Below are 26,847 nucleotides of genomic sequence, written 5' to 3'. Positions count from 1 at the left end.
TACCTAGAAGTAGAATAAAAAGGAGAATAGATCCTGTAGAGATTTCAGAGACTTATCTTAACCTGCTTGTAACTTATAGTTAAGAACCTTGGGGCTCAGAGTACAAATGTGTAAAATACATAAATTAGCACCTTGAGTCAAAAACCAAGGTATGTTTTTAACCAGCACTGAAATATGGATAAGCTCTCCCTCCCACTCTTCTGCCCCCTTAGGGTAGCCCCACAGGAAGCCAAGGGGCAGTGATGAAAATGTAATATATCATGATTGTTGTAGTAGTTTGACAGCTATAAAGACTTATCAAAAGTCATAAAAAATTCATGTAAAGTTGGTGAACTTATAATAGATGTATATTATTATATATTATAATAAAACAATTAATAGTAAAGTGAAATATTTAAAATTTAAATGTATTATATTTAAATATCTCAATAAAACAAATAAAAAATGTGAAAGAAGGGGTGAGAAAATTTGAAAATAATTAGCAATTAGAAGAGCTACATGGAGCATCCCTCCTTCATTGTTTCTTTTTCCTTTCTTTTTAAAAATTTATTTATTTATTTATTTTTGTCTGCGTTGGGTCTTCGTTGCTGAGCGCGGGCTTTCTCTAGTTGTGGCGAGCGGGGGCTACTCTTCCTTGCGGTGCGAGGGCTTCTCATTGTGGTGGCTTCTCTTGTTGCGGAGCAGGGGCTCTAGGCACGCGGGCTTCAGTAGTTGTGCTCGTGGGCTCTAGAGCGCAGGCTCAGTAGTTGTGGCGCACGGGCTTAGTTGCTCCGCGGCATTTGGGATCTTCCCAGACCAGTGATGGAACCCGTGTCCCCTTCACTGGCAGGCGGATTCTTAACCACTGCACCACCAGGGAAGTCCATCCTTCATTGCTTCATTTCTTCTGGTCCCTCTATATTCTTCTACAGTTTTTTCCCCATTCTTCAAAATTTTATTTCCATAACCCATGATTAGCGAATTATCTGGTAATTTTTAATCATAGAGAGTGACTATTACGTGTGTGGTTGAGGAAGACAGCCTTCATGGAATCATGTGTTGCAGAGTTTCTCTTGGCTAGATAAGCAAAGTTCTGTTCGGGTAACATGTGGACATAACTATGTTATCATAATGACAGCTTCCAGGAAGGTAGAACCAAATTTGATGCTCAATCACTGCAACTCTATTAGCCCTTGAGGATGACATATTTGCTTTCTCTTCCTTTCCATGGTCTTGACTTTCTATATGAATTTCATCTTCCTTGTGATACATTTCTTCTTCATGAACCACCTAAATTCCTTTTGAGACAGAAAAGGAATATAAACAAGGGAAATAGAATTGTAATAATACTGATGATGCTTATGATAATGGGATTATTCCTATATATGGAAAGGACTGTGGTGGTTTGTACTCTGCTGACACTTCTTTTCCCAAAACACAGAGGTAAGTAATTAGCATTTCCCTGTACCAGTGTGTAATGGTCTGAAATTACAGAAAAAAACAGAAATATGTTCTCATTTGTTCTTTACATACAGAAGAAGTTAAACTTACTGATGCACTTGTGAAAGCAACCTCATCTGAACTTCTAACTTGAGAACTTTTTCCACTCCTCCTCAGGAATGGTAATGTCCTGATGTATGGGATGTTTTCTGTTTGCCCTTCCAAATCCACCATTCACCCTTCTCTTTTATACACTGCATCATTGGGCATCTTTTCCTCTGGCAAACATTTTGATTCAACCAACGAGAGGCACCAGTAGGAGGGTGGAAAGGGAATAAAGTTGGGTGTTTTTTCCCCCAACAAACCATACAGGTGCCTCCCTCCCCACCTACAGTTATAGCTACTGGCTCTAGATTCCATTGAGTACTTCCTCCCATCTCCTGCAGTCCTAGTAAATACACCCTATAGGGTTTCACTGTCCCTGTTGGTTTCTCCCAATCCTGCTATAATGGGTTGAATGGTGGCCCAATAAAGGTATTAAAATATGTCCACATCTTAACCCCTTGTTTGTAAAAATGATCTTTGCAGATTTAATTAAGTTGAGGATCTTGAGATTAGGAGATCATCCTTGACTGTTTGGGTGGGCCCTAAATCCAAAGACAAGTGTCCTTATGAAAGAAAGGCAAAGAGGAATTTGACACAGACAGAAGAGAAGAAGACAATGTGAAGAGAGGAGGAGAAGGCAACGTAAAAACAGAGGCAGAGATTGGAGTGATGTAGCCACAGTCAAGGAAGCCGAAGAATGCCAATAGCCAACAGAAACTGGAAGAGGCCAGGAAGGATTCTCCTCTAGAGCCTCTGGAGGGAGTGCAGTCTGGCCAACACCTTGATTTTGGATTTCTGGCTTCCAGATTGGTGAGAGAATAAAATTCTGTTGTTTTGAGCCACCAAGTTAGTGGTAATTTGTTACAGTAGCTCTAGGAAACAAATACACCTGCCCATACCTTTGTAAAAAGACCCCCTTAAAACTGTTGCCAATTACCCAGTTTGCGTGTCTCACCTATCTCCTGCCAAGATCTGCTGGATGTATCTGCCAATGAGTGAGTGTCTCATTATTTTACCTCTGAACTATAGGAGTGCTCTGATGACATAAAAGAAAAACTGGTATTTCCGTTACTTATTCTCATTAAATAGTATTTAGCTTATATATACACTGGTAACTTTCTATTCAGCATGAGGTAGACCTAGATGCATAAGGTATGTTACAAAGTCCCCCAAAGACCTTATTGTGGGGTTGTTTCTCCTGTAAGACAGTTCCACAGTAAGGATGGTAGTTTTCAAAATGTTCTATGAAATGTCCTATGCAGTGGGAATTGATATCTGGAAGAAGAGACTGTAACTTAGTTTTATGACTATGACTTTTCATATCTAATTTCCAAAACCATGATCAAGAATAGAGTCACCAGGTGGCCTACCAAAACAACCCCTGTGGGAGAGATCAGGCCAAAAGATAGTTACATGAATGTTGTTTATAGAGAAATAAAGCCATGACACAGGCCAGGGAAAATTAATCAGAGAAGAACCCTAGGACAGCTCTTTGGGGAGCATCTATATTTAATGTGCAAAAGGTTGAAGAAGAGGCAGAAGAGTAGTTAGAAGCATAGGAGGAGAACCAGGAGAGTGAGGAGTTTCAAGGTACCTGAAAGCATGGAGTGTTTCTAAATCTGAACCTCAGGGGTTCAGAGGAATGAGCACCAAAAAAGGCCATTAATTTGGAGACTTTCAGGAGAGTGCCTGGGACAAAAGCCAGACTGCAAGAGAAGGCTCTCCCGGCTGCTGATAAGGGTCTACTGGGCTGGGTCAGTTTTCAAATATACAAAGAGCAACTATCTCATAGTGATGGCTCTCAACATTGGCTGTACATTCTCATCCGTAGGATGCTTTTAACTAATACCAACACTGGGGTCCCCTCCCAGACCAATCAAATCAGAATTGGGGGAACAGGAGTCCAGGCGATACCATTGTTTAAAAGCTCCTGGGTTCTTCTAATGAGCATTCAAGATTGAGATTTACTGCTATGGAGGAGTCCACAGACTGTAGCCCAGGCCAAAATCCAGCAGGCTGACCGTTTTTATAAATAAAGTTTATCATGAAACAGATGCACCCATTGTCAGCTGGTATATTGTCAGTAGTTGCTTTCATGCTACAATGGCAGAGTCAAATAGTTGTAATGGAGACCACATTACCCACATATCTGAAAATATTAACTATCCGGTCCTTACAGAGAAAGTTTGAAGACTTGGTATAGAGTGGGGTTTCTCAACTTTGGCACTGTTGACATTTTTGACAGGATAATTCTTCATTGTGGGGAGCTGTCCTGTGCATTGTAGGAAGTATAACAGCATCCTTTGCCTTTAACCACGAGAAGCCAGTAGCACCCCCTTCCAGCCGCACTCCCCACCAAGTCATGACCATCAAAACACCTCCACACTTTCCTAAATGTCCCAGGGGGTGCAAAATTGCCCTGGTCGAGAACCACTGCTGTAGACTATCAAAGAATATGCAGTAAATTCTTGTTCACAGTAGTTATGTTCTGTAAAGTCACTGAAAACACTGAATTAATGAATACTGAGCCATTGCTCCTAGGGGAAATACAGGGTTAGGTTCCTGTGAGCTTCTGGTCAGAACAAAATCAATACATATTCTTGTTTCATGTGTGTTTCTGTTTAAAGACAAAATATATATATGATTATACATATATAATAATATATATAATATTATATGTAATATAATGCTATATATACATATATATACACATATATATTACAAATAATTATTGACATATTTCTTTATAATAAAACACTAGACAAGATGAGTTTAACATTTTCATGACCCTAGGTAACATGACCGTAAATTCCTTTGTTTTCAGCCTCACAGCAATTCATCATCTCATGAATCCACAAATACAGTTACATTTTTTATCTTTTTTATAACTTCATCATGGACTATAGGTGTCACACTTTACAGAGCAGCCTCATGTACAGATTGGTGGATTTCCTCTTCATTTTTCTGAATGTACCATCTTGTTGATTCTCTAACATTGAGCTCACAGCCAAAGCACTATAACTCATGCCTACACAAAGCATATTTTCTCCATAAGGAACATCACAGTTCAGTGTTTAAGGAACACACTAGACAGTACTTCACCACAACATTTGAGGCCATTTTAAACAGTGAAATCATCAACAAAGAGCACAAAAATGCAAAAATCATGGCAACAAATAGACTGCAAAAAGCATACCATTTATAGTCTAAGAGCTGAAACAAGAAGGCAGATATCACCTTGCTCAATTTTAACTGAAAATGTGCCTGACAGGAGACTAAAATTCTTTGCTGCTCTGTGCATGTCCACAAATGACCACAAAAGCCACAAGAATTGGTTTTGGAATTACAAATAAATTTTAGTGTGTAAACTAAACAGTAAGAGAATTAACTATATAAGATAACACTAAACTACCAGCATGTAAATCCCAACTTGGACAAGGACCATGGTTTATTTATCCTTACATAACAAATGCTTAACACATGGCTAGTGTTCAATATATATATGTCTAGCAAACTAATGAACATTAGAAACAAAAAAGTATTCTAATCTGCTCATCGTTCTTTTAAAATGAAGTAATTCTTAGAGCATGAAGACTATGGAGAATTTACAGAGATCTGGTGATTTTTACTGACTGTTCCAATGCTATCTGAAGAAGTTTGAAACTTGACAACTGGTTATCCAAATGTGGAAAACACAGGTGAAATTTGGAAGTGCACCATGGAGCGAGTAGAGAAGGTGACAAGTATAAATTTAAGGCAGTTTTCAGGTCCCCTTAAACTAAAGTGAGTTTGGAATATGGATCCCAATTCATCCTGACTCCTACTGACTGGTGAGGTCAGGCCAGCTCTGGACATCTCAAGAAAGTCAGAGTTGCCTCTGTGACTCTTCATGACAGTTAACTTGATTCAATTAATCACAGAATAGTGGTAACTCTGCTCAGTAAAGGGTAAATTCTTTTCTTCATGTTTGCACATCTTCTACAAGTTTCTGTGCTGTCTGGAATTTCTATGAAGAATTCCTATTCTCTGGGCAATCACTTCCAAACACTATAATTTTTGCCAATGTCCAAGATCAATATAATAATCGCAGCAATGAGATCTTACATTATAAAATTAGTAATAATAGCTAGCATATTATTATTTATTATTTACCAGGTAAATAATATTTAGTGATATAGACTTATGACATAAGTAATATCATAATAGTCATATGATATGAATAAATAATAGGAAAAATTATTAGCCTCCTCATTATTTGTCCAGTTTTATTGAGATATAATTGACATACAGCACTGTATAAGATTAAGGTGTACAGCATAATGCTTTTATCTTCCCCCATTTTATAATGAGGAAACTAAGGTACACAGAGGTCAAGTAACTTGCCCAGGGTCACACAGCAATTAAACAAGAGAACAAGGGTTCAAATCTATTTCCTGACTTCCATCCACCAACCCTTCTGCTATACAATATAAAGAGACTGCACAGTAGTTTGAAATGATCAGAAAATATATCTTTGGCTAAATTTTCTGAGTCTGTAGACATATTAACCACTCAGTAATATTTATTAGTCATAAACCTACTGAGCACTGGTAAAATACAAAATTTCATTGCACTTGAGGAGATTGTAAATTTTTACCAGTGCCTGATGAGACAGATATCTTGTTTTCCACTTCTTTTTTCTTTTAATTTTGTTACCTGATTCAGATGTTATCTTCTTTTTTCTCTTTCTTACTAATGTAATTTGCCTCAAAATTTGTTATAACATGAAAAATAAAATCATGCCTTTGTCATGGGGGTTTTATAATTCATGGGAAAAGATCAAGACAGCCTGTCAAAGTGATATTAACCGTTTTTTCAAAAATATGAAGATATGACCTTAGAAAGCCCAGGAAATGCTGTAGCATGAGTGGAAAGAAACAATTGTTTCAACCAGGACATACTCTACTTTACTATACACAAATTAAGATGATTTAAGGGCAGGAGTAGCTGTATACAGTGACTGCCAGAGGAACCTAGAAAACACGTTCTGTTTTGACCATAACAAAATTAATCATGTGCAGAATGGCTGAATCTGATAAAGAATTCTTATCTAGCACATGTGGCTACATATCAGCCTCAGTACCAAAAAAAGAAAGAAAGAATACAGACAAAAGCAGACTGCATCAAGGAAGAGTATTCAATCTTTTTTACATTCTTCAAAATAGGAATTTTCTAAGAAAAATAAAATGAGGAAACCAAGCTTGTCAGAATGTTGATATCAGAGGAAGACAACTGATTTATTTTTGTAGAATAAATTTATAAAATAAATTAGCCGAAACTACAGCAATAATGCAGGATGCTTTAAGAAAGCATGTCCTCACCTATAAAGAAAGATTCCCCTGCAATATCAAACAAGCATTTGATTTGGGGAGGGGGCTGAATGGAAAACATTAAAAAAAAAAGGGATGTTGATCAGTATGAGTTAAAGTAGTGACTTCTATCCCTGACTAATCTTTGTCCTTTTACATCTCCTCAAAAATTTCAGCTTCCTGATATGTATAAGAACTAAATAAAATCTGATGGGAGGCAATTAGCAAAACACTAGCAGAATGGTAAATAGCGATTATTCCCCTAAAGCAATCTAACCTCATTGAACAAAAATAAAAGTGTAGAAGGAGGTGGAGTAGTTTTCATTATTGTGTATCTTAAATATAACCTTGTTCAAATATAATCTTGCTTAAATATAGTCTAATCTCACTAAGCAAAAATGAAATCTTTTGGGGGGAGTTGCGTGAAAGGTACATCATTTTCTCTCTTAGACATAAGCATATGCTCCCAGTCAAATGTCTTAAGATTTTTAAGATTATGTAATTACACTTACAGAATTTGGGATTTTAAAAAACCCTATTTGCTAGTGCATATCCTAATCTTACAACATAATGTGACATTTTACTAGTATATTTAAAGTCACAGACAATCTAAAATACATCTTATTTTCTATTTGATCCATTTTTATTATTTCCTTAATTTTAAATTTGTGGAAAATGTCTCTTGTATTAGATGGAAATTTGTAAGAAGTGCATGGAGGCCCTCTTAATTTCATGAAAAGCAAACCAAAAGTGTGGATTGGATTTGAAATGGGGTTATTGAGAAAGGAAGAATGCTCCCAGTCCCTGGGTCTTGTTAAAAATAGGGCAGACTGTCCTCTGTCTGGGCGGGTTTGGGTGTGGTCCCGACTGAAGGCAGGAGAATGGACGAGAATAGACGACCGCACACTGTCCCTGACATCCTGAGGACACTAGGATCCTAGAAGTCCCTGGACACGGCAGGGTGGGAGTAAATGAGAGAAAAACTCTTCCGAGTTTTTGTTGAACCACCAGAGCCTGAGATGTAAACACATCCTTCATTCCTGTACGTTTCTGTAACTGGAAAACCCTAGAATATACGGGTAGCCTCGTTTTACCCAATCAGTGCATTAGTCAGGATGTGCTAGAAAGGATCTCAGAAAGTATTCACCCTTAGGCAGCCCTTCACAAAAGGGTGTAACTCTTAGTTTTAGGAAACTGAATCCCCTGGGGATCCAGGGGAGCGTATTATTTAAAGGAATTCTATCTTGAGTCCTTTCCTTAAGAAAATACCCACCCTCTGTTTTGCTTTTTTTGTTTGTCCATAATTCTGGTTTTCCTAAAATGAGGTGTACTTGTGTGAGACTGTCTTAATTTTCACTACTACATTAAGAATTTTTTTTAAAAAAGATTCAGTATTTATTGACTGTATCTTTGTGTAGTTACTAAAATTATAACTATAAAAACTAAACAACTTGTGAAAATGTAAATGAAAAGTTGTATGAGAAAAGTAGAGCTTGAAATTGTGCATTTGCTAAAGATTTTACAACTATATAAAAATTATAGTTATATCCGAATTAAGATCAGAAGATGCTTTTATAAGATAAGGGTTGAGGGACTTCCCTGGTGGTCTGGTGGTTAAAACTCCGTGCTCGCAATGCAGGGGGCACAGGTTCAATCCCTGGTCAGGGAACTAAGATCCCACATGCTGCATGGCACAGGCAAAAAAATTTAAAAATTAAAAAAAAAAAAGATAAAGATTGATAACAACACAATATTATAGAAAATTTATATAAATGTGCCTATTAATTTCAAATTAATTATAAAATTAACTGAATCATTTATATGTTCCATTGTCTCTTTGCTTAAAGTGAAATATTGAGGCATAACGCATTGAGTATGAACTCAGTTCAAAACCTGATTCCTCCACTCTGAAGCCTTGGGCAAGAGGTAACCTCACACAGTCTTTGTCTTCTTATCTGCAAATGCAAGGATAGTAACCTACAAAGCAGGGTGACAGAGAGGATTAAGTGAGAAAACATGTAGTAAATGGCTGACATTGTACAAGAGCTATGAAGTGTGAAAGATCCATGGAAGTGAAATGTAAGCCTGACCTTCAGGAAGCCATAGAAAATGGCCATTTTTCAGGCTGGATCCTGGTGGGTCAGAGGTTCCCTGACCTAACCACACTTTGCCCATTCCCCACCAATGCCAATTACCCAGCAAGCAATCTAGTCTCCCTGCACAGCATTCATTAAGGGGTGTTCACTACCCTTTGAGTACATAAGAGATCTATCTTTCAAAAAGTTGGAATATTCTAATGATTCCACAGCAGTAAACACTACTGCCATGTAATCACATTACCCAGAAGTCTAACCTACTGCCTTCTAGACATTAGGGTGCAGGTATAGTCCTTCTGAATGCTCGATTAGATTTCCTCCTACCCCTAGGCCAGACATCTCCCAAATAAAAGGAAAGCCATCTAAAGCATCTTGAAAGTGCAGGATTACTCGCATTTCATTATTGTTGCTAAGTCAATCACAATATATACCAAACACAGAGAGTCCTGACAAAGATTGGATGGCTTACAATCACTGGCATTCTGCATTGTACCTGCAGGAAATGTAAGTAACTGAGGTTTGTATGAACTGGGATTTAGTCCACCAAACAGTCTTTTGCTTATGCTCCACTATCCATTAAAGTGGGAAGGTTGCAAACATAAAAAGTTTCATGCAATCCTAGAAGTGTAAGTTGATGGGGAGTAATGTCCCCCCAAAGTGCAGGTGGACAGCTTAGAGTCAATCTAAGAAATCTAGAAAACTACCACACAAGGGGTGAATTTTAGGTTACCAATGTTGTTCAACATTCCTTATGAGTGACAAATGGAATTGAGAAAATTCAATATGAATTTTATGTATGATAAAATTTATCATACCATATCATATGGTATGATAGCAAATATGACATTAGGAACACTTAAAAAAATATAAGAAGAAGATTGAAAGTGTTCTTTGTAAATTAGAGGTATGTGTAAACAAAGAATTTTGATCGACAAGTACAAAGGCAACATTAATTAACATGTGCCCTGAAATTGAAATACTCTCTGCTGATGTAACAGGAGAAATAATCTAGACATGCCATAAATAAAGGGGTTTGAGATTACAGTGGAGCACAAGTTAAAGATACTGATAAATCAATAGTGGATTTTTCTTGTTTCCTTGTTATAATAACAGAACAGGATACTATCTTCAAAGAAGGGTGAACTGTTAAGAGCTTGGTAGAGCACACACTTTACTGAGCATAAGAAGACAGTGTTTTACTAGACTAACCAATTGAATCATGATGTAGTAAATTATGGGAGACCCAGAAAAAGCATCTAAATTTTAGAAAATATTTAAAGGAAAGGTGAAAGGCCTGAAGTTATTTAGTCAATAAAAAAGATGTTGGAGAAGTTATTTATATCACAGAGCAGTGACTAAACATTATCCATCTTCCACGGGGCAGGATGTGATTTCTTATGTCATAAATTACAATTTGAGCACCTAGAAAGTAGGGATTTCTTGATAATAAAATAACTAAACTGTTAAATAAGTTATTGAAGGGAGTTATACGATCCTACAAAGTCTATAGGTCAATGATAAATGAGAAGCTCTGTATAATGTGAACTCGTTTAATGCTTACACTGAAAGTGTTAGACCAGAGAATGTCTAGAGGCTTTAGCCAAGTCCTGTATGCCATAGACATTTTCACTTAACTCCTACATTCAGTCTACTGCTCTTTTCTCTCTACATGCTTTCCCTCTTGGTTTTGACCACAACCCATATACAGTTGCTGACTCCAAGTCTATCTCCATCCCTGACCTCTCCTCTTAACTCAGACCCACAGATACAAATACCTGCTGGACACATTCACTCACATTTTCACGGGCACCTTAAAATCAATCCCCTCTGCCCCAAATACTTTACATAAATGTTCATAACAGCACTACTCACAATAGCCAAAAGATGGAAACAGGCCAAATATTCATCAACGGATGAATGGATAAACAAATTGTGGTATACACATAAAATGGAATATTATTCAGCCATAAAAAGGGATGAAGTACTGATACATGCTACAACGTAGATGAACCACAAAAACATGCTTGGCGCAAGAAGCCAGGCAAAAACGGTCACCTGGTGTATAAATCTGTTTATATGAAATATCCGGAATTAGCAAATCCATAGAAGCAGAAAGCAGATTGCTGATTGCCAGGGGCTGGGAGGAGAGGGGAATGGGGAGAATTGCTTAATGGGTAATTTTCTGAATTAACTTCCAGGTAGCACACAGTGTGTACCGTATGAGTAAGTAAGTAAAAGAGTACGTAGTAAGAATGTGTTCCTTTGAACTTTCTACGTATGTTACTGTGGCAGTCAGACTCCAAGATGTCACTCATGACCCCCACTCCTGTACTCACATTCTTGTCACATTGTAACTAATAGAATGTGGCAGAATTAGAATTGATAGTATGTCACTTCTGAGATTTAGGTTATAATAGACACTACAGCCTCTCCTTGGTTGAGTTTCTCTCTCTCTTTCTCTCTCTCTCTCTATACACATGCGCACACACACACACACACACACATGCACACATACATATGTATATACAGCTGTCTTATCATTAGCAGAGCAGTCCTATACAAAGGCTCACATTGAGAGGAACTGAGGATGCCAGCCAATAGCCATAAGTGAGCTTGGAAGTGGATCCTCCAGCCCTTAACCTTCAGGCGACTGCAGTCCCAGTAGACATCTAAATCTTAGGAGAGACCCTGAGTCAGAATCATCCAGCTAAGCCACTCCCAAATTACCGGCCCTCAGAAATCATGTGAAATAATGATTGTATGTTGTTTAAGTTGCTAAAGTTGGGATAATTTGTTAAGCAGCAATATATAACAAATATATACAATGATTAAATTCAGCAATAACCATGGCATTTATTTGGAACTTACACCAACAAAAGATTTCTTTCAGGGAGGAGTGCTTTTATCACTAATATCACACTCTCTTATTGCCTGCACCCAGAATGGACAGCTCTCATTGCTCTTATATATCCTGACTCTAGATTAAGCCATTGTCATATCTTCCCTGGAATAACTGGAGTATCTTATTCTAATCTCCCCCATTGCCATTGAATCTATCTACCATACTGATGACACTGTAATCTTTCTAATCCTAAATCTGACCTAGTAACTCAGATTACAACTCAGACTCTGTAAAACCCCTTAATAACTCCCTTATACCGGCAGAATAAAGCCCAAGTGATTTACAAGTTCATGTTGCCTATGCAAGAAATATGGGAAATGTCCACTTATTGCAGAGTAGTATTCTAATAAGGTTATCGTGATCTAGTCCCCACGTAGCCTTTCCAGCTTCAATCCCTACTCACCTCTGCATGTACTTGGAATTTAAGTCATAACGAAAGATTTGTAGTTCTCCAACACTTTTGCATATACCAATATTTTGTCTAGAATTTTCCAATTCTCCTTCAACTCTACTCTTTCTTCATTCCACTTGTATCCTTATTTACTTGGTGAATTATTTTTTTTCCTCACAAACTATAGCTAAAAGTGTCTCTTCTTAAAAAAGCTTCATTGGACATCCTCAGTCCAAATAAAGCGCTTCCTCCTTATCCAGCTTACCACACTCTATAGCAATTGTATGTTTACATGTCTGTCTTCACTACTAGACTGAGAACCACTTAAGGACAGGAACTATATTCAGTTTGCCTTTAGTGCCATATTGATTAACACAGTGTCAAGCTACCCAGGAGGCATGTGCTAAACAATGGAATTAATAAACATTGAAAATTAAAGCAGCAACAGCATCAAAAACTATCCAGTATCACAAAACCCTAACTCACATGCTATTGTAATTTTTACACAAGCATTTTCATATTTTTCTAGATAATAATTTTATATAAATTATCAATTTTTATTCCTAGCATTAGCACAGTTTAGTGTTCTGCATTTATTTTTTATTCTGGATACTTCTATTGCTATCTGTTCAAGTTCAGTAATCTTTTCTTCTTCATTGTCTAAGCTGCTGTTAATCTTTTCAAGTACCTTTTTCATTTCAGGCATTGTTTTTTATAAATAAGCAGAGATCATAACTAAAAGTTAAATATATAGCATAGTATGACTGTCAGCTAAAATCACCTTTTTCTTCCTTCCTTCTCTGTCATCCCATTAAAAAGAAATTTATCAGCATGAGTTCCTTTCAAGTTCACAGGCAATTTAGTTCATCACACGAATGTTTCTGGTGATGATGTTGGTGGCACTAGTGGTGGAACAGGTGGTGAGGGTGATGGTAGGGGTAGGAGAAGGAAGAAGGAGAGGAGAGAAACGAGAAGCTGAGGGCGAAGAAAAAGATGAGAGAAAGAAAGCAATCAAAGGGAGAGAGAAGAGAAGGAGGAAAGAAATATAAAGGAAACACAATCTAAGTAAGAAGGTTGTACTGAACAATATTTTAAAATAGGGCTTTTAGCATCAGCAGTCCTGGGGTTTTACCCTAGATTTTTAACTTACCATAAAGAACTACCTTAGTTAGGCCAATTACTGAATATCTCTGTCTTTTTTTTTTAATATATAAAAGAATAGTAATTAATACTTTTATAGTGCTTACTTTGTGCCAGGCACTAGTTTAAATGCTTTATGGATATCAACTCATTTAATCCTCTCATAAACCTCATTTTACACTTTTCCAGTCAAGGAGGGCAACAGCCAGCTTTAAACCTGGGCAGTCTGACTCTGGAGTCTGTGCCCTTAATAACAGCATCTACCTGCAAGGATTTCAGGTGAGGATCAAATAAGGTAACTTATGTGTGAGGTTTTTGTAAACTAAAAAGTAATTATGGGGAATTCCCTGGCGGTCCAGTGGTTAGGACTCCACGCTTTCACTGCTGAGGGAGAGTTCCATCCCTGGTCGGGGACCTGAAATCCCACAAGCCGCGCCGCGGCCAAAAATAAATAAATAAACAAAAAGTATGATGTTAAAATAATTTCAAAATAACTGTGATGGCAATGATGCTGATAAAATGTAGATAAGGCTACAGGAAGTCTTAAGAACAAAAACAAAGTATTGCTAAAATTCAACTATAATTTAGATTCGGAAAATTTACAAGTGGTAAGGAAGCTAAAAATGATGCTTCCTTTATGTGTTTCCTTTCTTCCCCAGCTTTCTAATTCCACAGCACCATCAAACAAATAGAATTAGCAGTGCCTTCCCCCTTGACTTGGCTGATCACCTATAATGCCACAGAACCCATAACCTGGTAGATAAAAATTGATAGAATTTATAGTCTTAGGCTTCTATTTTTATCAAATATTTCTATGTGGTCTTGAAACACATATTATATCTTTTCATTTCAGTATTGCATTGAAGAGTGTATGTACGTATAGACATATATGTATATACATATATAATATATATACACACTGGTTAAATCTCAGCTTTTAGGACATTGTACCATCTCATTTAAAATGTTTTTAAAAAAATCGCAAACATTGAAGAATTGAAACAAGTAAATAGTTATCTTTAAAGTTGGGGTTTTTGAAAGAAAGAAAGAGAAAAAGAAAGAAAGGAAGGAAGGAAGGCAGGAAGGAAGGGGGAATTAGGGAAAGGCAAAAATTCTCTCCTCTCACTCTTCTGATATCTCTTTAGAAGTTCTCTTATTGGTGAACACACTGGAAACATCCTCTAATTTAAAAAGAGCCTTAAAATATTAGGAGCACAGGCACCTTTTCTTGACCTCTTCTGACTATGAAATCATGAAATCACAGCCTACCTCATACAGGCATCTAAACATCTTGCTGCAAGGGTCAGGCTATTTTAAAAAGTGAAACTGCGGTTCAAAAAAAAAAAAACCCTTAGTTGACACATGCTTAATAACATGATTTTGTTTGACTTTGTAAAACATTTTAGAAAAATCATGTCATTAAATGATTTTTATCAAAAGCATTTTAAAAACCTGGAAAGCAAGGCACAAAAATTAAAATCTATCTTTAGGAAATATTGGCCTCCACAAAATCCAAATTTCTAACCAATAGCAGCTTGAGGACTGACTGCTGGCCTATTAGGAAAGAAAACAGACCATAAAGTGAAAGAATTTTTTCCCCTTCACATTCAGCTGGCTTACTCCCTGAACTTTTGAAAATTTTTAATTATTTGGGGCTTTAATATCATCAAAGGTTCTAATAATACTTATCAGCAGCCTGTTTACAAACACATTCATAGGACCAGCTAAGGAGTGCAAATCATGGAACCTTGGTTCTGCAAGAGCAGGGTCTATGTCTTGACTTGCCTCTAGACGCCAGACCATTGTACACTGATGGTGCTCACTAAAGGCTTACTTGATGAATTAATTCGTTATAAATTACTTCATTCACCTGTTTGTGGAGATGATTCTCTGGGCTATGGTGATAAAGAGGTGAAACCTTATTTATAGAACACCCATCCCCAACAGGGCTGACTGGGGGAAGGTACGGCCTTGACGGTCAGCTGAGTCCTTAGCTCCACCATATTCTTAGGTAGATAGCAGCATCCAACTCCATGCATGACTTGCCAAATTTAGGACTAGTAGTCCACCACCATCCACACTATTAAATATTCACTGTAACTGAGTTCCTCAGCTGTGCCCAATTTTAGCCCTCATTAATATAGTTATCAAATTTTAATTCATGTATACTTTTTGTCTATTTCACTTCTTGAAGGAATTTTTTTCTGAAGTTTAGTACCTACTGGTTGAATATACGTGGGCTCCTTTTATTGATCTAAAGTACACTAGGGCAAGGAAGGGGTGTGTAAGTGGTTGTTACGCAGTCACTCTTGTAAATCACGAAATCACTGAATTTCTAAATTGGAAGGGACCTTTGAGCATTTAAAGAACATTTCTCCCCACGAGTTCTGGAGGATGCCTCCAGTAAATTTGCATGTAAATTGGATAATTGGTGCTCGGAGAGAGGTTCAGACTGGGTGCCATGGGAGAGGCATGCAGTCCGAGCTGGTGGTTGAAGGAAGCCATGATGGAGCTGTCTTAAGGAAAGGGTACGAGTAGACCAAGTGAAGAAAGGTAAAATGTGCTCCAGGCAGATGGATCAGAAAAACCCAAAGCTGGTTGGAGTTGTACAACAATTTGGTGAAGGTTAGAAGGAGCAGGCATGAAGGAGAGGAAAGAACTACAAGTCACGAGGAGAGAAATCAATATGGAAAAATGAGAAGGTGTGGTCAGGAAGGGAGTTTTGAGCTGTGATAAAAAAAAAAAAAAGCGAACTAAACAGTGCTTCTCAAACTCTGGTGGAGGATAAGGGACACATTCTAGGTAAAATGTGCTCCAGGCAGATGGATCAGAAAAACCCAAAGCTGGTTGGAGTTGTACAACAATTTGGTGAAGGTTAGAAGGAGCAGGCATGAAGGAGAGGAAAGAACTACAAGTCACGAGGAGAGAAATCAATATGGAAAAATGAGAAGGTGTGGTCAGGAAGGGAGTTTTGCTGTGATAAAAAAAAAAAAAAAGCGAACTAAACAGTGCTTCTCAAACTCTGGTGGAGGATAAGGGACACATTCTGAGAATTTTTAAATTTGTGTTTCACCTTGATGGAAAAATGTTAAAGTATATTGTTACTTATAAAGATAACAAGATTTTAGTTTCTTAAGACAGGTCTCTTCAAAATAAGGTTTGAGGATAAATACCTGAGAAACATCAGTGATTTATACATACCTTCCCTGAAGACTGTGAAACAATTCCCTACTCATGACAAAACTTCATTGTACATTATAACCAATGGTTCCCTTTTATCTACACTATTATTTGTTTAACCATCTAAGAACTCTAACATATATGTCAGTCACACTTTCACCTTGCTAAAGCTATGTGGCCATTCTGTTTTAAGTGTTTAATAAATGTATTACAGACATCACCTAGTTACCTAGTGTGGAAGTAAATTCTCCAAGTTCTGCATGAAGTCTTTCTGATGAATCTAAATCCCATTTCCAATTCACTGATGCTCTAGCACAAGGGCTTTTCATAGCAAAATTTCTAATTTTATCCTTCAGTTATTTCAATACTCTCAGATAGATGGCATTAGAACAAAGGCATTCATCAATGCTAATTTGTTTGGTCCACTTCTGATGAACTGTACTGAAAAAGCAAGTTTACCTTTAGTTATAAGTGAAACCAGATTGGAGATCTTCGATGGGACAATGTGGGCCTCCAAGTCTTTAACTTGGGGTTGCTTCTACAGAGGCACAACCCCCCACCTTTCACCTCATCCAAGGTTCTTATGGATGACCCACTCTCATTATCATGTCTCCTCGATGTGGTTTTCCCTGACTACTTAAAATTCCTAATCAGCTCCCACAAAGTTACTCTCCTCCCATTAGCATGTTGCGTTCTTCATAGAGTTTATCATAATTTATTATTGTTTTATCTCTGTCTCTCTCACTAGACTGTACGCTCTATGCAGGCAAACACCAAGCCAACTGTATCCCCAATGTCCTGCACATAGAGGATATTTCTTAAATGTTGGTGAAGCTATAAAGGTATAACTTCTCTCGGGGAAAACACCAATGGCTCATGCTTTCCTAAGGGTCATCTTGGCACAAATTTCATGAAGAATATTTCATGAGCTCCTTCCCCCACGTGTAGTAAGGATAAAAAACACATTTTAAGGAATTTGTTGTTGAAAAAACATTTTAAGAGCAAGCTGATGTGGGTTTCTTAGAAAAATAGCTAATCCGGGGTTCCCTGGTGGCGTAGTGGTTGAGAGTCCGCCTGCCGATGCAGGGGACACGGGTTCGTGCCCCGGTCCGGGAACATCCCACATGCCGCGGAGCGGCTGGGCCCGTGAGCCATGGCCGCTGAGCCTGCGCGTCCGGAGCCTATGCTCTGCAACGGGAGAGGCCACAACAGTGAGAGGCCCACGTACCACACACAAAAAAAGCTAATCCAGGTGCGGGAATGAGCTGTACAAGCACCCAGGACAATCTTGCTATGCTAGAAAGCAACAAAATCTATCAAAGACTCTTGGGATCTGGTTAAAAAAAAAAAAAAAAGCCACAAGAGACAATTTGAAGGGTTTCTCGTTAGCTGAAGATGGGACAGTTTGCGCATCAACAAGAATAATGATTGTGGTGGATTGGAACAAATCAAACCTATAAAAATTCACAAGTTCAGGATGTTGTTACTTAAAGCTGGTTAGCTTTGGAGTTTCCTATGGCATCAACTCATTATTCTGAAACTTGGTAAATAGGGGGACATTTATCCTGCTCTTCCTGTGCTAATTGTATTTCAAGTTAACCAAAGAATTGAAGAGAGAAAAATTCTTCTCCATAGACAATTTCCAACTAATAAGTAAAGAAGGAATGAAAAAATTATGAAAACCACAGTTTTGTAACCCCTAATGAAATAATCGATGGAGGTAAGTTATGAATGACTATTAAAACCATGGAACTTTTTAGGGGATCAATCAAACTGATAATACCTGAACTTCTGATCAATCTTAACATCACTCAAATGAGACAACCAGATATTATGTGTCTCTCTTGACGTGATGTGATGGACATCACATCACCTATGTGTGTTCAGCACCATCTATGAAGCATTCTTTGCCAAAAACAGTGAACCAGCATGTAATTAAACCTCTAGAACTAACCATCAACTTTAAATGACACCACGAGGTTGCAGTCAGCCATGTGGGAAATTCTATAGGACAAATGACTTGATTTCTTTAACAAATAAACATCAATTTAGAAAGTGAGTGGGGGTGAACGTTTATATATTAAAAGAGGCTTAAGGAATATATCAACCAAATTTAACATGTGGACATTGTTTCATCCTGATTTAAACAAAAGAACGACAAAAAGCGATTTTTAGATAATTGGAGAAAAATGAACAAGAACTGGGTATTGATCTTAACAAATTGTCGTCAACTTTGTTAAAGGTCATCATGATATTGTGTTTTAAAAAGTTCTTACTTGTTAGAGGTAGATATCAAAAGTGTTGCAGGTGAAATGATACAATGTTTGGGATTTGCTTTAAAACACTCCAGAAAAATTAAAATGTGTGTGTGCGTGTGTGAGAGAGAGAGCTAGAGGAAGAAAGAGAGAAACAAGAATGACAAAATGTTGATAAATTTTGAAGCTGGGTATTAGGAACAGAGGAATCATTATTCTCTCTGCTTTGGTATATGTTTGAAAATGATCATGAATAAAATTAAAAGCTGAGTTTTGTTTTTAAAATGTTTTAGTCAGAAATACAGCAAATATACAAAAGAGTCTTGGAACCACTTAAAGAAAAGTATTGAAATATATTTTTATATATCCACAACCCAGTGCAAAACATGGAACATTACCATCTCTACAAGTCCCCTTCCAACCCTCCGTGAACATCTCACTCTTCTTCTCCCTCAGAGATAAACCGCTATTCTGAATTTTATGTTATAATCCCTTTGTTTTTCTTTATAGTTTTAAAATCATTACTCATGTAACTATTCTTACATAACATACTGTTGATATTTTTCTTTCTGTTCTTCAACTTCATGCAAATGGAATCATGCTTTATGTTGACTTGCTTCTTGCAACATCAATTTTGAAATGATCCGTGTTACTGCTTTTACCTATAGTTTATTCATTTTCACTGCTGCAAAATGTTCCATTGTAGGCATATACCACAGCCTTTTTATGCATTCTACACTTGGTAGACATTTAAGTTATTTTCTGTATATTATGAACACTCCTGTACATTTCTCTTGGTACACAGATAGATGGACTTCTCTGAGGTAGATGCCTACAATTACTGTGCCATAGTATACATGCAAATATATTGGGGAATATCAAACTGTTTTCTAAAGTGGTGAATGTACCAATTTACATTTCCTCCAGTAAGCAGTGTTTTTGAGATTTTCCCCTTTTCTACATCTTCACCTACTCTTAATATTTTCAGAGTTCTTAATTTTTGCCAATCTGGTGAGTGTGAAATGGTATCTTATTATTATTTTAATTTACATTTCCTTTATTACTAAAGAGTGTGAGTATCTCTTCATATGTCATAGGGACATCTGTGTTTCCTCCTCTATGAAGTACACCCATTTAATCTTTTACTCATGTTTTAACATGTTGTTTTTCTTTTTAAAATTGATTTCAGGGAGTTCTTTATATATTCTATTAGCCTTTTGTAGTTATATGGATTACAAATAACTATTCTGTGGCTTGCTTTTTCACTTTCTTTATAGCATCCTTTGATGAATCAGTGTTCTGAATTTTAATAGAGTCAAATTGATCAATCTTGTACTCTTGGTCACCTTATTAAAGAAATCTTTCCCTACTTCAATGCTATCAAGATATTTCCTATATTATCTCCTAACAGCTTTATAGTTTTGTTTTTTTACATCTAGGTCTTTGATTCATTTGAAATTCTTTCTTCCCCTTTTGTGAAGCAGGGCTCCAATTTCATTTTTTCCATATGGATAGCCAATTGACCCAGAATCATTTATTGAAAAGCTCATTCTTTCTCCACTGCTCTGCAATACCACTGCAGTCATAAATCAAGTGTCTGCGTAATTGTGGGTGTGCTTCTGGGCTCTGTAAAACAGACTGAATTTTCATCATCCAGAAAAAAGTAGAACAGTCTGAGTTTGGTAATTTCTTTTATCAACTCAGGCCTAGAACTCCTGAGATTGTTCTTAACTTGTTCTCTTCCTTCCGTCACTCCTGTAAACCATCATTCCTAGTCCTCCTGGGTTCTTAACACAGGTTAGTTCACATGGTTCTCTTATCAAATGCATTCAAGAGTCCCACACTGAAACAGTATAAAGAACTATTTTTAGATCCCCTAGCTAGGCAATGGACCACCCCGACCTTCAGATTGACATTAACCTCAACAGGGCCCACCATACAGCAGAAGCTCAGCTATAGGGTTTCACATGGGTTAACTGTTAATTTTTTTAAAAGAACGTGATTTGCCTCCTGGCATATCCAAAATATTCTCATATGAACTTACATTTGTTTTTTCAAAATGTATAACCTAGAAATTTGTCTAAATCATATAAAGATGATAAAGGTTTCATTTCACTATTGCATCATTTTAAAGTATCTTACTAAATCTTTTGAAATGTAATCAAATAAAAATGTAACTGTTTGACAAAATCATGCATTCCATTTCAGTTTGATTTACCTTTGTACTATTATGAAAACAGACTCTCAGAAAACCAAAATGACAAAACAGAGTAATCAAGGTCTATTTAATAACAAATTAATTTTTCATTACATTTTATTAGATGCGCAACAACTCCAATTTGAAGGTGCTTTCTTACTTATCCTAATTTGTACATTTTTGGTACTATCTCTTGTTGAGCTAGAATATAAAAGTCTTCTAGAGGCAGCTTCAGGGACCAATTAGATCCATTAAATTATATCCAGTTATGTAGTGAACTGAACCACTGCTGTCTGGGGCTGTCTGGAGCTGTGACAATTAGGAGATGGAGAGAGGCAGAAAGGGAGAGATTGATTTTAATATGTCACTGAAGCACGCTGCAACAATATGCCAGCGTGACTTTCAAAATGGCCTTAAAATATTCCAAACTCAGGGAGTTTCCTTGTTCCTGAGTGGGAGTTGTCAGACTGTCTGGCAGCATTAGAAAGAGGCAGAGAAAAGCTGATGTCTATATTGTGTCCTCTAATAATAACATTCTGCCTCTTTGCGACATCTCCCCCTTAGAAAGATTCGTCTATTTGTTGTGAGGAGCGTGTGTGTGTGTATATGTGTTTGAGTGCTTTGCCTCCTCTTGTGCAGAGGGCATGATTTCACCTCTCATATCTCACCAAACTCACCAATCCGAAGGACACTAACCCTCTCAAGGTCACCTAGAAAATTAGTGTTGTGGCCTGGGGGGAACCGAACCCAGGTGTCTCCACTCCAGCCTTGTGGTTGGGCACTAAATCATTTTCCTCCTCTTGTGAAAAAAAAAAAAAAAATCATTGGGCGGGGGGGGGCGGGGGGCGGGAAGTGAGAGATGAATCAGATTTCCTCCTCTTTCCCCCTTACCTCCCCTCCCCCTTAAGGAGATAAAAACTCATGAAAGCAAACAAGGTGTCCACTCTGCAGTTCTTAAGCTGGGTCCCCCCAAAGAAGGTGTCCACTCTGCAGTTCTTAAGCTGGGTGCCCCCTCAAATCTATCCCCACCCTCCACCCCCAACACAAAGCGATTCGGGATCCCAAGGCTTCTGCCCGTCAAGCCTGGGAGGTGAGGAGTGGTTAAAACTCAGCCCTCACCTCCAGCCGGTCCCGGCTCCGCGGCGCCCAAGCCCCGCCCCCGCCCGCCCTTCCCCCACGGCCTCGGCACGCCAGCCCCTCTCCCCTCTCCTAATCGGGCGCACCCACCCCAGATGCCGCCTGGCACGGAGCGCAGCCGCCGCCGCCGCCGCCGCAGCAGCACTTTCCACTTGTATTGATCACCTCCCGGCCCCGCTGAGCCTGCTCGCCGCAGCGGAGCGCGGCCAGCGCGCCAGCCCTTGGCAGCCCCGGAGCACTCGGGCTCCGGGAGGCAACTCCTTGCGAGCGCCCTGTCCGGGGTGCCCTCTGCGCTCTGCAGTGTCTTTCTCTCTGTCTGGGAGCAGAAGGAGGAGGAGGAGAGGGAGGAGGAGGAGGAGGAGGAGGAGGAGGAGGAGGAGGAGGACGTCTGGTCCGGGCTGGGAGGTGGAGCAGCGGCAGCAGCCACCGCCGGAAAGGGAGAGGCAGGAGAGACCGAGACTTGGAAACCCCAAAGTACCCGCGACCCTGCACGGCAGGCTCCCTTCCAGCTTCATGGGCAAAGTGTGGAAACAGCAGATGTACCCTCAGTACGCCACCTACTACTACCCCCAGTATCTTCAAGCAAAGGTAAAGGGCGCCGGGGGCGGGGGGCGCCGGGGGCGCGCGCGGCTCCGGTCCGGGAGGGGCCCGCGGCGGGCCCCCGCCGCCCCCGGTGGAGTTGATGGAAGGTTACTAACTATAGCGCTGGCCTGGGCGAAGCCCGGTGGCGCGCGGGGCGGCGGCTACCCGCGGAGCGGAGTGCGGGGATCGGGTTACAGAAAGCCGCGGGGGGAGAGACTAGACAGGAAAGAGCCGCCGGCCCCTTCCTGGCCCGGGAAGCGGGGAGGGTCGCGGGCCGAGCGGCGCCCCTCGCCGAGCCTTGGCTGCTCGGCCGCCGACGCCTGGGGCCCGCGGCAGGACCCGCTGGCGGCGCGGATCTTCGAGCCCTTCTCCTGGGCCTCGCCCGGAGAGCAGTAACTCTCGGCTTCCCTCGGAGTGGCGCGGAGCCTCCCGCCCCCCGGGGACGCCCCTCAGCCTCCCGCGCGCGAGACAACTGGGGCTCGAGGCGGGGGACGGGACTTTTTCCTCCCCGCCTCCGGCCCTGCGCGCCCGCCCCTCGCCTTGATCTTTGTGCGGTGTGGCACTTCACCTGGTTACTGATTTCTACTTTTACGCTGTTGTTTTGGGTAGAAAAGTGGCCAAAGTTCACTCAGCGTTCATTGATGTCCCTTTTAATCTTCCCTGTAGCTTCTGCAAAGGAGGGACAATGGGCAGATTTCGATGCAGAGAAAGAAGTGACTTAGTATTTAGTTTCGAGATCTACTACCTTATATGTTTACCACAGATCGATTTCCAGTGGTGCTTTCTCAAAAACGGCCTTGGAACACGCTTAGGTAACACAGCGGATGACATGTAGTCATACAAATTGCGACTGGCTTTCCAGGGACCCTGGGTACGTTGTTAGTGGGCCTATCCTATTTTGACAATAAGAATTTGATGCGTCCTGAACTCAGGAAAAAAAATATTGGGTCCATGAAGAGTGAGGGTTTCACTGCTTTGGAAGCTTTTCCCCACAGTTTGGGAAGGCAAAAGTTGAATGCACCAGACTTCTTCAGCAATTAGCATCTCTTATCTTGACTCCTGGTGCCCTTCTAGATCACAAAAGATGCAGCCTCTGAACTTCTTTGGGAGGTTGTAATCATGCCCTGCTTGCTGGCAGAGGGCATTTCTGGCCTGGTGCAGAGAATCGCTGATTCAACCTTGATAAGCTTTTCTTTCTTACAAGTGTGTGTGGTCCATGTTATGTACCTACATCATAGTTTTGTATGTGTCCATGTAAAAAGGACGCTTGTTAGCATAGAGACCTGAAATTTCTTAGCCCTCAAGGGCCTCATTTTCACCCCCCTCCCCATTTTCATTTTACTTTGGGTCGCCACAAAGTGGCAAGATGGTAGCAGCAAGAGTACCCATCATTCATTCTTGTGTGGTCGCTGCTGTATTTGTTTTCAGGGAGTGGAGGGAGGTAGCCGTGTTTTGGTGAGCTACACTGTAAATATAAGTTGTTCAAAGAAATTATGAAGTGTAATCAATGCTCTACCTTTTAGATATCATATATGTTTAATGCACTTGTTTAAATTATGCAGCATTAGGTATCTAAAGGACAGCCTATTCAACACTTAACTATATGAATAATAAATAACATACACTCAGGTGAAAAAGAAAAAAAGGCCATGTTTCTACAGGCATATTCACCTTAGTAATTTTTATGTACCATTAGTAAGTTAGAAACCAAGTACATAGCATTTAATATAGCTAATGCAATGCCATTTGGCTCTTTTTGCCCCGTAAATAATTGAAGAGAGAGACAAACGGCAAGAGCCTGCTCAAGTAATTAGGGTCGGATCCCAGAAAGCTTTAGGGCCCATTTTCTGAAAGTGTGCTTCCTGCATAAAGCATTTAATATTGATTTGTGTTACGGTAAATGACATTCTCAAAACATATCTTGCTGTTTCTACTGTGAAATCTGAAATCCTATTATTCTGAATCTCTTTGTTTCCGGAGAAAGACACACATACTCACTTGACCTATATAACTTGGTATTAAAGTTTGATAATTAAATCTAAATTCCCTGTTGTAAAGTATCTTGATTATCTCAGGAAGAGGCATCTCCTAAAATGTAAAGCGACTAGATGCAGATTTTAGGTAGCATAGTTCAGAACACATAGGCCTTTTTGTCTCCCGTATCTCATCTATCTCTTGGTCACATGGTATTGTGAGTCATTAAAAAAAATAGAGACCTGATTTGATTTGTAGTTAGTTTAAAAACAAGTGTTACCTAATCTACCTAAAGAGTTAATAAACTGACGTAGAATCTGTTGTCTACAGTGATGATCCTTGCCTCTGTGTGTGTGTGTTTTAACCTTCCTGAAATATGGGGTAGAAAACATCACTGTTTAAAGTACAGTGATGTGTTTGCTAGACAGAGTTGTTTTGAAACTTCTGTGTGGAAGCTATATCAAAAACTGAGGGATGGCACGATCATTTACCAAGTGATATTTGACTTAAACTTGTGATCAAGAGATGGATGTGTTTTGAATTGGAAAAGAATAAGCGGATGGGATTTCTTTTCATTAGAAGGAATAGATACCAATGAAAATGGCACTTGAAAATGGGTTTTGTTGCCGTACCGTAAAAAGTTAACATATGTCAAATCATTCTTCATATGTTAATCATCCAGTCTGTTTCAAACAAATTTAGTAATTTTTCTCTATAAAAATATATTAATGGGGCTTCCCTGGTGGCGCAGTGGTTGAGGGCCCGCCTGCCGATGCAGGGGACACGGGTTCGTGCCCCGGTCCGGGAAGATCCCACATGCCGTGGAGCCTGTGCTCCGCAATGGGAGAGGCCACAACAGTGAGAGGCCCGCATAACGAAAAAAAGATAAAATAAAAAAAATAAAAATAAAAATAAAAATATGTTAGTTACTTCTGCATTCTACTAACAATCAACAACCAAAAAAGCCTGTGGAGCTGGATTACAGTGTGTGACCATATTGGTATGCTTTGTGCTTTGACAGAAAAAGATATTTATTAGAAAAAGTAATACAGCTGCATTAAACATAAAGTTGAGGATGTTATAGAAAGGCAGGACATGGGTGGAAATGAAGGAGATTGCGAAATTTTCATAATGCCTTAGCATAGAGTAACAGAGATTGCAAGTAACCTGATTTTACACGCTTGTTGAGTTTTTTGTATTTCTCCGTTAAGGATGGTCTTATCACAGCAGGGTTCTCTTTATCACCTGACACATTCATTCTAAGATACAGGTTGATGTAGCTTCATAAATAAAAGCACGTATTGTTCTAAAGGATTTTCTAAATTATTAAGTGACTTACGCCATATTACTAAAAATTAAATTTGGTATCTACTTTTCAGATACACAGGAAAAATTCTGGTAATGTAACATATTTTAATTAACATTTTTGTGTGTAGACATTTTCACTTATTGCAAGGCAACCCTTGAATTCTGTTTGTTTCAAAGATACCATGATGTACAGTTACTGCCAATATGTGTATGCAAATATTTATGGAAATTGAAATACTTATTCTAGTTCTTCTGAAGAAAGGGAAGTACAAAATGTTCTTTACATGGTTAGCTAATATTTCATACCAGCTACAAGCAGTTTGACACATTTGTGTCCTTATTCATAGTTATATTGTTTTGTGTCCTAAAGAAATGTTCTACACTACAGAAATGTTTGTTTCTAAAACAAGTGTTTGTTTTAAAGCTATTTTTGTATAAGTGTATGCCAAAGAACATACCTGAACCTAGCTTCAAAATCTGAAAAATAATGAGTAATATAATTTGGTATTCTATTAATGAAGCTACTAGAAAAAAAGCAGCTTTTCTGAATTGAATTTTTGGGTGCATTAACATTTTGTTGAATTCCTTAACTTTTCCTTAGTCAGAGTCAAATGAATATTGTATCAATCTGTTTCTCCAGGAATGAGGGATCATGATTTGATAACGTGGAACTACTGAGTATATTAAGGTGAATTGGAGGTACAGTGGCATGATGTTAAAACTTGGGTTGCTCTGTGTCTTGAGAAGTAAGTACGTTTGTGAGATGAATAAAGTTTGCTTAAATGCATCAATATAGTAATACAATATTTTACA

The 26,847-nt window shown here is 38.9% G+C and overlaps 1 protein-coding gene across 1 annotated transcript; it reads left to right on the top strand.

Moving 5' to 3' along the window:
- The first annotated feature begins 21,954 nt into the window (after positions 1 to 21,954).
- LOC129391445 (translation initiation factor IF-2-like) lies at positions 21,955 to 26,425 on the top strand. Its single transcript, XM_055079217.1, has 2 exons — positions 21,955 to 22,758; positions 23,419 to 26,425. The coding sequence occupies exons 1-2, from the start codon at positions 21,955 to 21,957 to the stop codon at positions 23,467 to 23,469; spliced, it is 855 nt and encodes a 284-aa protein (XP_054935192.1). The 3' UTR covers positions 23,470 to 26,425.
- Positions 26,426 to 26,847: the final 422 nt, after the last annotated feature.

The sequence above is a fragment of the Physeter macrocephalus genome, chromosome 2, assembly GCF_002837175.3.
Source record: "Physeter macrocephalus isolate SW-GA chromosome 2, ASM283717v5, whole genome shotgun sequence".
Classification (NCBI taxonomy): Eukaryota; Metazoa; Chordata; class Mammalia; order Artiodactyla; family Physeteridae; genus Physeter; species Physeter macrocephalus.
Note: the sequence above shows the minus strand (reverse complement) of the source record. Positions and strands in the feature narration are given on the sequence as shown.